The sequence below is a fragment of the Simochromis diagramma genome, unplaced genomic scaffold (genome assembly GCF_900408965.1).
Source record: "Simochromis diagramma unplaced genomic scaffold, fSimDia1.1 OVJJ01000816.1, whole genome shotgun sequence".
In the NCBI taxonomy this organism is placed as follows: Eukaryota; Metazoa; Chordata; class Actinopteri; order Cichliformes; family Cichlidae; genus Simochromis; species Simochromis diagramma.
In genome coordinates this window covers 16,222,782-16,236,680 of record NW_024386908.1, presented here as the reverse complement: position 1 = coordinate 16,236,680, position 13,899 = coordinate 16,222,782, and the positions used below count along the sequence as shown (strand labels likewise).

At 40.7% G+C, this 13,899-nt stretch overlaps 1 protein-coding gene across 1 annotated transcript in view; it reads left to right on the top strand.

The window, feature by feature from the left end:
- The first annotated feature begins 1,012 nt into the window (after window positions 1-1,012).
- Window positions 1,013-13,899, top strand: part of itih5 (inter-alpha-trypsin inhibitor heavy chain 5) — a 19,181-nt gene continuing 6,294 nt past the window's right edge. The window contains exons 1-11 of the mRNA XM_040035715.1: window positions 1,013-1,336; window positions 1,413-1,457; window positions 2,058-2,221; window positions 3,236-3,337; window positions 5,233-5,513; window positions 5,778-5,947; window positions 6,220-6,336; window positions 10,272-10,443; window positions 10,661-10,970; window positions 12,658-13,340; window positions 13,829-13,882. Coding sequence (XP_039891649.1) covers window positions 1,223-1,336; window positions 1,413-1,457; window positions 2,058-2,221; window positions 3,236-3,337; window positions 5,233-5,513; window positions 5,778-5,947; window positions 6,220-6,336; window positions 10,272-10,443; window positions 10,661-10,970; window positions 12,658-13,340; window positions 13,829-13,882 — 2,212 coding nt within the window. The 5' untranslated portion in view covers window positions 1,013-1,222. The remainder of the gene's footprint in view (window positions 1,337-1,412; window positions 1,458-2,057; window positions 2,222-3,235; window positions 3,338-5,232; window positions 5,514-5,777; window positions 5,948-6,219; window positions 6,337-10,271; window positions 10,444-10,660; window positions 10,971-12,657; window positions 13,341-13,828; window positions 13,883-13,899) is intronic.

Below are 13,899 nucleotides of genomic sequence, written 5' to 3'. Positions count from 1 at the left end.
TTTTCAAATTTATTTTAAAAAACTAGTAAATTACTTCTTTAAAACATTTTATTAAGATACCAAATTACAGTTTTTACATTTATTTCATTCCTGAACAGAAGAAATTGTCATTTAAGTCCAGCCAGCTCGATACGAGTATAAATACATGAATTCAGTTTTTTATGTATCTAATAAACAAAAAACTTAATTTATAGCACATTTTTGACAGATTTCTAAAATATTTGTGTTCTCTTGTTTTTCTGACAGGCGGTCAAATAAATGTGTAAGCACTGTAAATTTTTTTTAGCCAGAGATTAGTCCTGTAATTGTGATAAAGTATTTTAAATTATAAGGAATGTGAAGGAATGTCATGCTAAGTGATAAAGCATGTAAAATGCATCTGTCGGCTTCACAGATAATTATTCAACATGTCAAGACAGATGTGCTGTTTTGTGTTTTCTACCTTGAATGTTCCTTTTACCAAAAATGCCTGTGTTTAAAATTGTTTCAAACCTTAAAAAAATAAAGTAAACCCATCAACAGAATAAAAAGATTTATAAAGTGTTGAGTTAAAGAGGTGACTGTAGTTAAAGGATGCGCTGTACTTTTGTGTACACAGTAATTACTATTTAAAGCTGTAGTCGCTGTAAGAACATTCTTCTGTACCGTGATTGGATGAAAAGTTAATAAACAACAGCAACTGCTAGTAAAATTCTGCCACCTAGTGGTTGAAGAATATATTTTATATCTGCCAGCGCTAATTCGAAACGGTGTCTTTAAAACACTGAAATATGAGCGCACACACAGAACCTTTGAACACATTCTCTAAACTTGTTTTCTTTTCAGTTCATTTCACAGTGGTTTTGGTCGCTTCTGGTTAGTTTTAAAAATGTATAGTTTTAGTTGACCTTTTATTATTTTAGGTATTTTACAAGGTTCAAAGCGAATATTACAATACAAACAAAACTACTGAAGACATCTAACTCACACTTTTGTACACATCCAGTCTCAATGTACATGCCTGCAAACTGAATTTGCAGCAGTGATTTAGATTTAGAAGATGAAGCGCTCCCTCCCGAAAACACTGCGTCTCTCTCCTCCGGTGGGTGGGCGTGTTTTCTTCGCACCGTGTCGCTCCTCTGTCCGGTCATTCGGGTCTGGACTGGGACTCGGACACGCTCCGCAGAGGGAGATGATGCCTCATTCATCTTTTTAACGAGTTTTGAAGGAGAAGAACTGCAAGATGCTGGTGACGCTGCTGACGCTGCTGCTGAGCTTCAGCGGGACTTTACTGGGACAACTGGAGGACTCTGAACTTGAAGATGATGTTGATTTGGCGGACTTTGGTTTAGACATTGTAAGATTGTTAAAGGAGACGTGTTTGAGCTTTCTGTTGTCAATATTTCGTCTTCTGATGATGTTTTTGTCTCCAGGCACCGCGCAGGGTCCCTCGCCAGGTGAAAACTATAATAACCAAGGTAAAACAGCTGTTTCAGTTACTGAGATATTGCGTGTTTATGCATTTTTTTATGTATTATTTTGGAGGATTGGAGGGGGTGGGTGGGATGAAGAGCAGCCTCGTGTGGATTTAAATTGTAATTTAAATTCTTTATTTCAAAATTATCAAAGATGAGAAGAAATACTTTATCTTATCGTTCTGTCTTAAATCTGTTCATTTGTCACTTTATCTGAGAGTTGAGGATTTTGTAACAAACACTGTAATAGAATGCGTGACCTACTTTTAGTTATTTAGAAGTTGATTTTGTCACTCTGAACCTCTGCACGTTGGGCGGAACGCATAGGACTGCCAAGCGCGCAGACGTGCCAAAGTATATGTCATGGCCTGGATCTTAGCTCACGAGCACGAATTCCTCTCAGTATTGAGTCAGTGTAAATTTGGAGTTCTAGCTTTCGTTGGGATGAAAACTGAAGTGATGAATAACTATCGGTGATCACAGCAGCTCTGCGTAAAATCTTGCCAAATTTAGCCAAAGCGCCACCGGTGCATGTTTTAGTGTTGTCGTTATTACTTCTTCTTCTTTCTTTTTCTTTCTTTTTTTTTAACTTTTACTTTGTAGGAGACCAAACCTCACATCCAGGAACTCTCCATCAAGACCACGATCATCTCCCGCTACGCTTTCACCGCGGTGTACTGCTCCTTGCTCAACCGCTACCCCGCCGCTAGTGAGGGCGTCTTTCAGTTTCAAATCCCCGCTAATGCCTACATCTCCAACTTCACCATGTAAGAGCCACACAGGTCATCTTAATAGGAACAAAAACTCCCTGATGGTGGACAAAATTATTAGTTAATGACTTAATAGACTGATAAAGGGAATAAAGCTGGTGATTTAGATTTTTAAATCTCGATTCTACACATCTTTAAATCTATATTTTCTCTTGAAGCCACATAACTCTCCCAGCTTATTGTGAGTGATTCTGCGTTCTGGGATTTTTTTGGCGATTTTAAAAAGACATATTCTTTCTTTTATCCTTTTAATCATCTTGCTGTCTTTCACATTGTTCTTTTAGATTGACATTGATTGGTTCTATAGATAGCAAACATAGCTGGACTTGTGAAGGTCTAAATTTGGCGCTTAAGTCTCAGTTGGCAGAAGTTTCATGGGCTGTGAGATGTGGTTAAAATGTCTTGACACGCTAGGCATTTGGCCTATATGAAGTCCACCTGTGGCTGAAATAAAGCATCCAGAATCAACCTGAGTCAAGGTTATCAGTCAAGACCAAATGTGGCAGAAGTGGAAGGCATTTGGAGCAAATATTCAGTGTTATCTGCACTCACGTCACTATTTTAATTACTGAATTGACATGGTGAATCAGATTCCAATAGATATCACTAATGATCACATGTATAACTGTTAGCAAGTAACAGAACTCAGTTAAAATTAGATTTTTATATGCATTCGTTTATTTGTTTGACTGAAGCAGTTTTTGGATGTTGTGGAAGATATTTTATGTTTCCAAAAGGATTTCAGGGCTGGAAGGTTTTTATGATCTTTCCATTTCTTTGCATATGTTGACAGGAAAGGGTGAGCTTTAATACACACACACACACATAAATGTACACACACACACAGATTAGCTCACTTATATTCAGCACTGGACTCCGTAAACAGCTGAAAACATGATTTCTGCAAACAAATTCTGTCCTTTGTCCAAGAAAATCCTAGTTAAACTGTAACAATAGGTGCTCGTGAATGTGAGCACCACTAATTCTCAACCTTTGACCCCAACACACCAGGATCATTGGGGGGCGTGTCTACCAGAGCGAGGTCAAGCCGAAGGAGAAGAGGGTCAAACAGGAGAGAGGAAAATCTGGGACGAAGGAGCCAGGTGATGCAAGGTAAGAGAGGATGAACAGGTGTCTGTGCGCCAGTTTGAACTTAACTGTGTGGCCGCGTCCTCCGAATTGCAGATTGATAGCATCCCATCTAAAAATCCTTCTACCACTACAAGCACAAAGGGCGAACATGTGTTAGTGTGTGCGGGCACAAAGGCTGTAATGATCGTCTCTCCTCAGGCATAAATTGTGACCCAAGAAGTGACACATGGGAGAAGTGACATCATACCATTTAGAACTGTCATGCAGAAAAGTGACATTTCATTAAATGTCATTCTGTGAGTCACAGACTCTACTGTAAATAGATTAAGCAGGCAAAGAAGGACGGGACTGAAGGAAAAATGTGAGATTATTTGGAAGCAGTGAGTCCAAGTTAATGATATCACCACTTGGACTGTTTGCTTTACTGCTCCACCTCTTTCAAAAAAAATCATCCACCTTCATTAACTGCTGTAATGCTCCTTCCCTCATCTATCTAAAGCTGCTCAGTTATTATTTCAATACATAGGGACATGGTCAAGAAAACTTAATCTTCCCATTCATTTGAGATGCATGGCAGTTAATGTGCAACATTTAAAAAAAGGCTAAAAGCAAATATAACTGCAGGCAGTTTCAATAAAATTTAGACAATTAGACAATTTCTAAATACCAAGTACAAGAACTCCAAAAAATTGAAAATCTGCAAGATTTCAAAACCTCATAAACTTTAAATTAGCTCCATTTAGCAAATTCATTTCAGAGATTGCAAACTCCAAATATAATAAATCATTTAGCTTGTGCAAAGCTCCAAACATAAACCATAAACAAGTTATTTCCCCCAAAGCACACTACAGCTTTATCTCTTTTTTTTTCACATGCCATGTTTATTCTTGACTTTCTTCCAATATCATGTAATGTAATGTACTGTTTTTCATGATTACAGGAAACTTTGGTATTATAGCATTATACAGTGTTCTGTGAATGTAAAGGTTTAAGTTGTTGTTATTCTGGGTTTTTAGGTTAATGGTTGTGTATCTCTGATGAATTTCTCACTGTGGAAATTGGTTGGTTGAATTTATGGTCCCCACATTTGTTTCCGGCTACACAGAGAGGGATTGTGCAGAGTTAACTGACGTAGAGGATACAGGGATGCACTTGCATGTCATTCTCCAAAAAGCTGACAGTGCATAGCTCAACAGCGATGGCTTTATTTGATGGTGACTAAGAAGGAAGTGGAACAACAGCGTTCAGCACAAGCAGGAAGACATGTTAAAACAAATGTCAAAGATCAAAAAGCCCACACAAGAATATCTAGTCGAGAGTTTTCATTGGTTTTAACACTTTACAAAGAAGCTTGTTGTCTGGCATGAGTAATATCTGCCTTGCATCAGGGGCTAAGCTAAGGGACCAACAACACAAACATAAACAAGACCAGCCCACGTTATTAGTTGTTCCATATACTTTTGATACTACACCCACGCACTGCTCCACAGCTGCAGACCTGCAAACTCTGCATAGCATCTTCAGATCACTAACTGAGCCACCATGACCGGGAGTAGTATTTTTTATTACTATGTAATGGTGGAAGTAGAGGAAATGCATAAAAGCTGATATATTGTCATAGTTCAGGACCATTGACTGCTGATAGAGCACAATTGAATCACTAAACTGTGTGGCAATGGGGCAATTATCCATATTATACTGTAAAACTTAGATTCTATGCATCACAGTACTTTATTATTATTTTTTACATTGAGCTGCTGTTGTAGATTACAGTAAGCAGACTGTAAAATAACTGTTTATTGCTGCACGTCTAGCTGTCATTACTGTGCTTTAATTTAACAGGTAAGTAACTGTAATTTTGCAGTTTATTCCACTTCATCCTCTTACTTTCTTTGACTGCCTCCTCTCCTCTCCAGTCCAGAGCCAGAAGTGGAGGTGTTCAGAATGGCGGCTAAAATACCTGGTCGAAACCGGGCGGTCTTCCTTCTGACATACGAGGAACTTCTACAGCGCCGGCTAGGACGCTACGAACACGTGACCAGCCTCCGGCCCATGCAGCTGGTCAGCCGCCTCAGCCTAGACGTCACCATCGTTGACCATTCCCCCATCACGGACCTGGAGGTGCTGCCGCTCCGGAATGGCAAGAGCAACGCCGCCGCCAACACTGCAACTGCTCGTAAGCCACCAAACATACCAGGTTCATAGATATTGAGTACTGTGCAAAATCTTTGGGAAGTTAAAAGTTAAGACTGTTATTTAAGTTCCAACAGCATATAGACAACACAAAACAAAAATCAAACTAATAAAGCTTAATGGCATAAAGAACTCTCGATAAATAGTAGAAAAAAATCATGTGCTTTTGTAGTCCATAAAATGTGGAGAGGTCAAAAGTTTAGATTTACTGTTATAAAATCTCCAGTTCTTGATCCCTGTTAAAGCATTTCCTGTCTTTGTGCTCCAGCCAAGCCTGAGCTTCCCATCACCACTGTGATCAAAAACGAAAAGAACGTCTGCAAGATCACCTTCAGCCCCAACATCATCCAACAGGCAAAGATCACCACCAGTGGCATCCTGGGAGACTTCGTGATCCGCTATGATGTTCAAAGAGACATGGGGATCGGAGACATTCAGGTGAAAGAACATCTCAAATGTGCTTAATAAACACAGACAGGGCCAAAAGTTTTCATGAAAAAAACAACTCAGCGACAATAATTGTTATATACTACATGCATGCTTGCAGATTTCCCATCCAGCAACGTTTATCCACCCACCTGTTAGTCATTCTTTTCTCTGGCCTCCTGCCACCAGCCTCATGTCACTGCCAAACTCCTGTCTGTCTTCGGAGCAGAACTACAACTGCAACCGATCTCACTGGCTGCTGCACGTCTGTCTTTGTTTCTCAGGTTTTGAACGGCCATTTCGTCCACTACTTTGCCCCCAAAGACCTTCCTGCTGTGCCTAAGAACGTGGTGTTTGTGATCGACACCAGCGCCTCCATGTTGGGGACTAAGATAAGACAGGTATTGCAATATACCCGAAAGAAAACTATTGCATCAAACAGCAGAATACTAATGCATTTTTTCCTTAATTTATGGCAGCTGTAAAACTACCATTAAAATGAATCTGCAGCGTGTTCCGTGATTAACGTTAGGATAATCAACAACAGAAGGAAAATAAACTGTGCAGGAACAAAAATTTAATTCAATTTACTTTAAGGCTGTCAAATGTCTTTTGTACCAGTAGATGGGTTTCTGAGCAAACGATGCGACACTAACAAAGATCATGATGAAACTGAGATCTTGAGTTGGGAAATGGATGGTAAACGGAGTGGTACTTGTATGGTACCTTTCTGCCTAATCTGAGCAAATTTCTTCCTGCTCTCATTCATCCAGTCTCACAAACACATTTATAAGGTGCTTTTATCTTTACTAAAGCACTTTTATCTAATACTCATTCATACTCTGGATACTTCAACAGCCAACCCGTTCTACCACCTGAGCCATAGCCGCCTGGTGGTTAAGTTGAGTTACAGTAAGACCAAGTTGTTAAATCTAACAGACTGATTCAATTAAATGTGTCTGAAAAACTAAATACTGGTAAAAAAAAATAATAATAAAATCTGACAAAACATGCAAACACAGTGGTGACTGAGCACTTTGTGAAGGTTATTCATCAATATGCAAAATGTCTCATTGGCGTTGGTCCCTTGATTCATCGGCTGTGGCAATACTGGGCGTAAAGACATAAAAGTCCAATTAAAACAAGATTAACATCTCAGTCAGGAATCTCTGGTTTTGGTCTTTGTTTTTAAATTTGCTGATTTTCTTTTCTCTCACTTTTACTTTCTCTGGTTCAGATACTACATTTCTGCTTGGTTGAGTTTAGGTTGGTTAGGATTGTGCTTTGAGTTGAAACACATATATTCTTTTGCAACATTAGTCCTGCATGGTGAAAAACTACAGTGCTTAAAGGCACAAACACCTTGCAGACATCTGTTTGACATCAGCAAAATTAAAAAGGGGGAAAAAATGGTAGTATGGCTAGGGAAGGAAAAGGGGATGACAAAATCATGGGAGTGGTTCTTTCCATTTTGATTAGTCACTTCCTGTTGGTGTTTCTAAGGGTGCTGAATTTAGTAGGGATGGTAGAAACATGTCAAGCAACATCTAGTCAAGTAACAAGTCCTAATTTATTTTGCCTTATTTTCCACACTGCTGCCCATCAGTTTCTATCTATTTGTCAATACATTTACATTTACATGGCTATCGCATTTTGATACCTAAAGATCGGCATAGCCACCATGACGTTATCCATGACGAGCGAGGGGCGGTATAAGAATTCCCCTCTCACCCCTGCGTGCGGTCTACCCTGCAAGCTCGGGTCATCTACCAGAGGCTGGGAGCTTGAGGGCCCTGCGCAGTATCTTAGCTGTTCCTCGGACTGCGCTCTTCTGGACAGAGATCTCCGATGTTGTTCCTGGGATCTGCTGGAGCCACTCGCCTAGCTTGGGACTCACTGCACCTAGTGCTCCGATTACCACGGCGACCACTGTTACCTTCACCCTCCACATCTTCTCAAGCTCTTCTCTGAGCCCTTGGTATTTCTCAGGTTTCTCGTGTTCCTCGTTCCTGATGTTGCTGTCATTCGGAACCGCTACAGCTATCACTACGGCCACCTTCTTCTGTTTGTCTACCACCACTATGTCTGGTTGGTTAGCCACCACCTTTTTGTCCATCTGTATCTGGCAGTCCCACAGGATCTATATGTACGTATGTAAAATTCAGCCCTATTTTCTACAGTGCTCCACCTTCAAGACCTCAATCACCCTTGCAGTGATTGACTGGACCACACAAAAAATAAAAACACGGCAAGCATATTTTTTGTGTGGGTTTTGGAGTTAAATAAATAAGTAAAGACTAGAGGTCCAGAGCGTGTAAGCAGGGAAATTTCTTTTCCAGTGTGTTTACAGCTTAGCACCTGCCTGTTTTCCAACTTGAATGTGCTTCGTTTGTTAACTGAAGGGTTCGCCCTTGAATTTTCCTGTTACCAGTGAGCAGGCTTTTCCTGCTACACATTGTGAGTTTGGATTTGGACAGCTTACATTTACACTAGGCTCATAGGCTTGGTGTATTTTCACATTAGAGTGTTACCCAAAAGTTCCACCCTGGAGCAGAGGTCCCGGACATGAACCCTTCTCCTAAAGGAATCTGAGGAAATCTACATTTTCTGACCACCTCTCTTCCTTTATGAGGCGTTTTCCCTGTTTTAAAGTTGAATTTTAAAAGCTGCACTGGATAGGAAATGTGACACCCCCACCTCCTCACTCCCACACTGGAATATCAATATCAGACCTTTTCCTCCATCTGCTGTAGCACGATAATCCCCTCAGCCAGAGCTGATCTTTGCAGCTGCCATGAAACAGAAAAGAGGAGAGAAAGTGAAAAACAGATTTTCACTGAGAGAGAAAAGTGGAAACTGTGAGGGAGGAAGGTCAGAGTCTATGGGGTAATGGAACTTTCTGGACAACAGTACCCTCGACCCTCTGATCCCTCTCCCCACCAACAGCAGCCCCAAGTGGGCTGCAGGAACAGAACAACGAGTGTGTTTTGATGTGGCTGCACAATAGAGGTTTTTCAGTGAAGGTCAATCTGTGGTTCTGACCCCTGCAGTATACACCCCATATAGACATCTAAGAAGGTCCTCAGCAGCAAATCGTATATCTCACCCACGCTCATTTTTGCAGATCTGAAGATGAGGATTCAACACGGAAAAGCAAGAAGTTTTGTCTCCAAATAACTCTTATTTCTTATTTCCCCTGTACTTAAATATGAAGAAGTAGCATGTTCTGTAAAGATCTGACAGAATATGGTATCAAGTTTTATGGTACATTTAAATTCAATGGTTCCACATCAACAGCAAGTATCTGAAGTTTATGTATTCATCAACTTTTATCCTCTGTCGGTCAAATTTTGAGTAGATAAGACAGAAAACGTTACCACTGCAGGATAAAATGCTAATTACTTAGAAGAAAGAGCTCCAAACATTCTAGTTCAAGACCTAGCAAATAGCACTTTACACATGAACTACATGTCACCACTGGAAAATGTTCTGTCCGTAAATCCAGAAATGTCCAAAGCTATTGTATGTATACACGTGTAGTGTTTTTATCCGTAAAGAAACATACCACAGTGGAAACAATGACAGAATTTTTTTTTGGCAATTAAAGCAAATAAAGAAATCAGGTAACAAACAAACCTTGTTTTCTTTCAAGGGTTGATGAAAAGAAACGCTTCACAGTGATTGTTGGGATGGGGTTGGTACTGATAGATGTTTTGAGTGTTTGCTTCCAACCCTTGCACTTTACAATACAATGAGCAGGAATGCAGGTTCAACTTAACCTAAGATAACCTAAAGCAAATACTGACACAGGCTCGAAAATAGCACAGAATTACTGTGAACATGACTGTTTCACCACGAGTTCCACCTGCAAATTCAATCTGAAATTCGTCACTGTAATAAGGATAAAAAAAATATTCAGTAGAAAAACACAGAAAAGATGTGGGTTTGAATATGTAACTCAATATTATGCTGGCTCGCGATCAGAAAATATAAATTAAAAACTGAAGTTTTATTTGATTTTAAATCCATAAAAAGAGAATGCTGAAAGAAACTGATAATATTTTGATTGCCACTAAATATGAAATGGAAAAGCCAGGAAGGGCAAAGATATCAAGGAAAATCTGCCAAAATTACAAACATTAATACCTAAAGACAGGAAAAGCAAAAAGTTTCCATTTTCATTTAAACAGTCTGAGCGCTGCAGTAAATTATTTATTTTGAGGGTCTTTATTCTGCATGAATTTGTGAATCTTTGACAAAACAGAGACACTCAAACATCGAAGATGTTTACTGTCTGGTGATATTTTTTTTCCCTTCATCTGTGGCTGTCTCCCAGACTAAAGATGCCCTCTTCACCATCCTGAGGGACCTGCGGCCCGGCGATAACTTTAACTTTATCAGCTTCTCCAATAAGATCAAAGTTTGGCAGCCAAATCGTCTCGTGCCAGTGACCCCCCTCAATATCAGAGACGCCAAGAAGTTTATTTACATGCTGGCGCCCACTGGAGGTGAGACGGTTCGTCTTTGTCTTGTCCTTTTGAAGACTTGAAGTAAAACTGCCTTTAATAACAGCAGTGACCTTCTTTGCTGATAAATGGATGTTGTTGTAGACTTAAAGTGGGAAAAGTGAGTGTTTAATAAGGACAGTAAACATATTAAAGTTTAGCTCAGTCACTGTGTTTCCATAACCTGAGATGTAAACCTAGTGATGTCCCTTCACTGTAGGCACCAACATCGATGGCGCCATCCGGACCGGCTCGTCTCTGCTTCGAGACTACCTCTTGGGCCCTGACAGCAGCCCGAACAGCGTCTCGCTCATTATTTTCCTGACAGACGGGCGGCCCACTGTCGGAGAGATCCAGTCCGTGGCGATCCTGGGGAACACTCGCTCAGCTGTGCAGGAAAAATTCTGCATCTTCACAATTGGGATTGGTAATGATGTGGACTACCGACTGCTGGAGCGCATGGCTCTGGAAAATTGCGGGATGATGAGACGCATCAATGAGGAGGCTGACGCAAGCGCCATGCTCAAAGGGTATGGCTTTGACATCACACCTTATAGGCTACAGGTGATATTTACGGGGCAATGAGCCCCATTTTGCTAATGAAGATGAGAGAATTTAAGGAAGCTTATTTTAATGTGTCTAAAATTCGCTTAAGATTATTTGACACTATGATCTAAAACCGCTGCAAAAGGACTCTGACATGGCTTAGTGTTAGGGGGTAAGTAACTGGTCGGAAACTGGTTTGAACATGTAGTCTGGATGAGATCTAAATTAGGTGTGAGGCTAGTCTGAAGTCTGTCTTGTTGTTAAATTGAAACTATACCACAATTAGCCTGGTCTTCTTTTAGTCTAAAATTGGTCCAAAAGGTTCAACATTAAATTTGGGGAGAAGGTCTAAACTCTGAAGGTCTGGTACTTGGCTTTAGTCTGGTTTTTACTTGACAGTCTGATGGCTGTCAGCCTTACACTAATCTAAAACTGGTCTAAAGGTCAACTAACACTGACTCGTTTTCAAACCAAGGAAACAAAGGAAAACTAATTTTTAACCAGTCTTTGCTGGAATTTAACTGACCTTAAACTGGTTTAAAAAGCAGGTCTGAAGCCTTTTTATGACTGTAATCCATCTATAAGATTAACTGTTGAGAATTAGTCTCTTTCTATCCAAGCTCCTTAGACAACCCTGACCTGAATGACATGGGCATTTTATCACAAAACAACACAAAAAATTCAAGACAAACATTGAGATGTATGATTAAGTAATTCTTACTTTCAATGAACGATTACTACCCAGTGCCCTTCACCTTCATAAATGTATAATCTCATTCTTATTAAGCAATTAGCTGTCCTTAATTCCTCCCTTCTCCCGCTCTGATATCCCCTTGCGTCTCTCATCGACCTATGAGGGAACCATGACCGCAAATGTGACGGTGCTGACAAAAGACGTCTTTAATCAACTCTCTCTCTGAGCTCTTTTTTTTCCTATCCTTGATGCATGGTCCTCTTCTCCCTCTCTCTTCCGCACTCAGACACACAAGGTGTTTGTTCAGTTGAGCAGGAATGTGTGTGTGTGTGTGTTGTGAAACCTGCGTCTGAGTATGTACGAGGGGTTAACAGACAGACTCCAAAGATAATAGCCCCTGATCTGCTTGAACAAACATATTCATCAGGAGGTGAGGAGGTTTGCTGTGACGTGACGACAATGACAGGCCGTAGGAACTCTGAAGTGGGGTGGCAACAGCTTAAGGGGTTAGACAAGGGAGTTTATGGCCGGAAGGTGGCTTATTTGAATAAACAAGATGAGGAAGTATACTATAAGACCCTTCTTTTTCTGACACTGATCATCTCTCTCGTGGTGACGCTGAACAAGCAAATGCAGGTTTGGAAACTCTATGCACAATGTGTAAAATTATATAGTGAAAAACATGCTTGATAGAATTTTTAATGTTAGAACTGTGTTAATGTGTTAGTATTACTACTGGGCTCTGCTGGGCAAGCAAAACCCAGCTTTACTGCTTATCAGATGTTCACCAATTAATAATCTATAATATTAAAACTTTTATACTTTATAACTTTTATATAATGTTAAAGTTGCCAAAAAGAACACTGCACATTTAGTTGTTTGTCCAACTAATGCCTGACTGAGCTAATTTGATTGATGTCCTTTCAGCTTTTCTTTCATTCAACTGAAACTCTTCATATATTTGTGTTTCTTTCTAGGTTCTATAATGAAATCGGAACTCCTCTGCTATCTGACATAAGAATCAACTACACGGAGAACTCCGTCCAGTACGTCACTCAGAATCTTTTCACCAACTACTTCAACGGCTCTGAGATCGTCGTTGCCGGCAAGCTCACAAACGAAAGCGCAGAATCTCTCCACGTGCAGGTCACTGCCAGTAACAACGATAAGAGCATCATACTCGAGACAGACGTACCACTGCGAAACCGGCAGATAGATACAGAGAAGCATGTGAAGTTAGCCACTGCTGCAATGGCAACGGGCGTCAGAGCCCTGGGAACTGACGCGACACAGAAATTAGGAGTCGCTTTGGGTTCGGTAGCAGAAGACTTCGTGGAACGTGTGTGGGGTTTCCTAAGCATCAAAGAGGGGCTGCGGTCACGACTGCGCAGCCAAACCAGCAAGGACAGGGAAGGCCACACTCAGCAGGCCACCAACCTGTCCATGACCTATCACTTCCTCACTCCTCTCACTAACATGGCGGTGGAGAAGCCTGAAGTCCTGACTGATGGCACCATGGCCCCAGCACCCACCATTACGCCAGGAGCCGGTGAGGCTACCTCACCTGCCAATGAGCTGCCAGGAGACACAGATGACAGAGAGCCACAGACACCTGACAGGGACCTCAACAGCCAGGCTTTATCGCAGAGCAACACAATCGGTAAGGTAGTGGCTCCCAGGTTTGGGGATGCAGGGTGTCTGTAAAGTCTGCCTAATGAGTTCATGAGTATCTTCTTAGTTAAAAACTGTAAGCAAAATCTACTCAGGAGGAGCCGGAGGGCCATAACAAAATGATCAAGACATTGAACTAGCCCCCAAACTTTCCATACCTCAGATCTGATCAAGGATCAACCCCATCCACACAAACCCTACCCTACAACTCGCAACTCCAAAGACTGCAAATGTCGTGTCATGTTGTGGCTATTTATGAAACAGAAAATGAAGCAAATAAGGTTACACTAGCAAACAAAAAGAAGATGAAATTTGAAAGGAATTAAAACCATTATCTCATGTAAGAACATGCAGACTGTCTCTTTTCTGTCAACCCGCATTACACTAACAGTTAATCCAAACATAGTTATCATTAAGAATTGGCATTAAGCAGTTTCTCAGGTTTGTTACTAAGACTGAATTTTCTCTTCCTTCTAGGCAAAGTTGTGAGAAGACCAACAAAGCAATCCATCACCTTCTCCAAGACATCGGGTAACTCCAGAATTTCT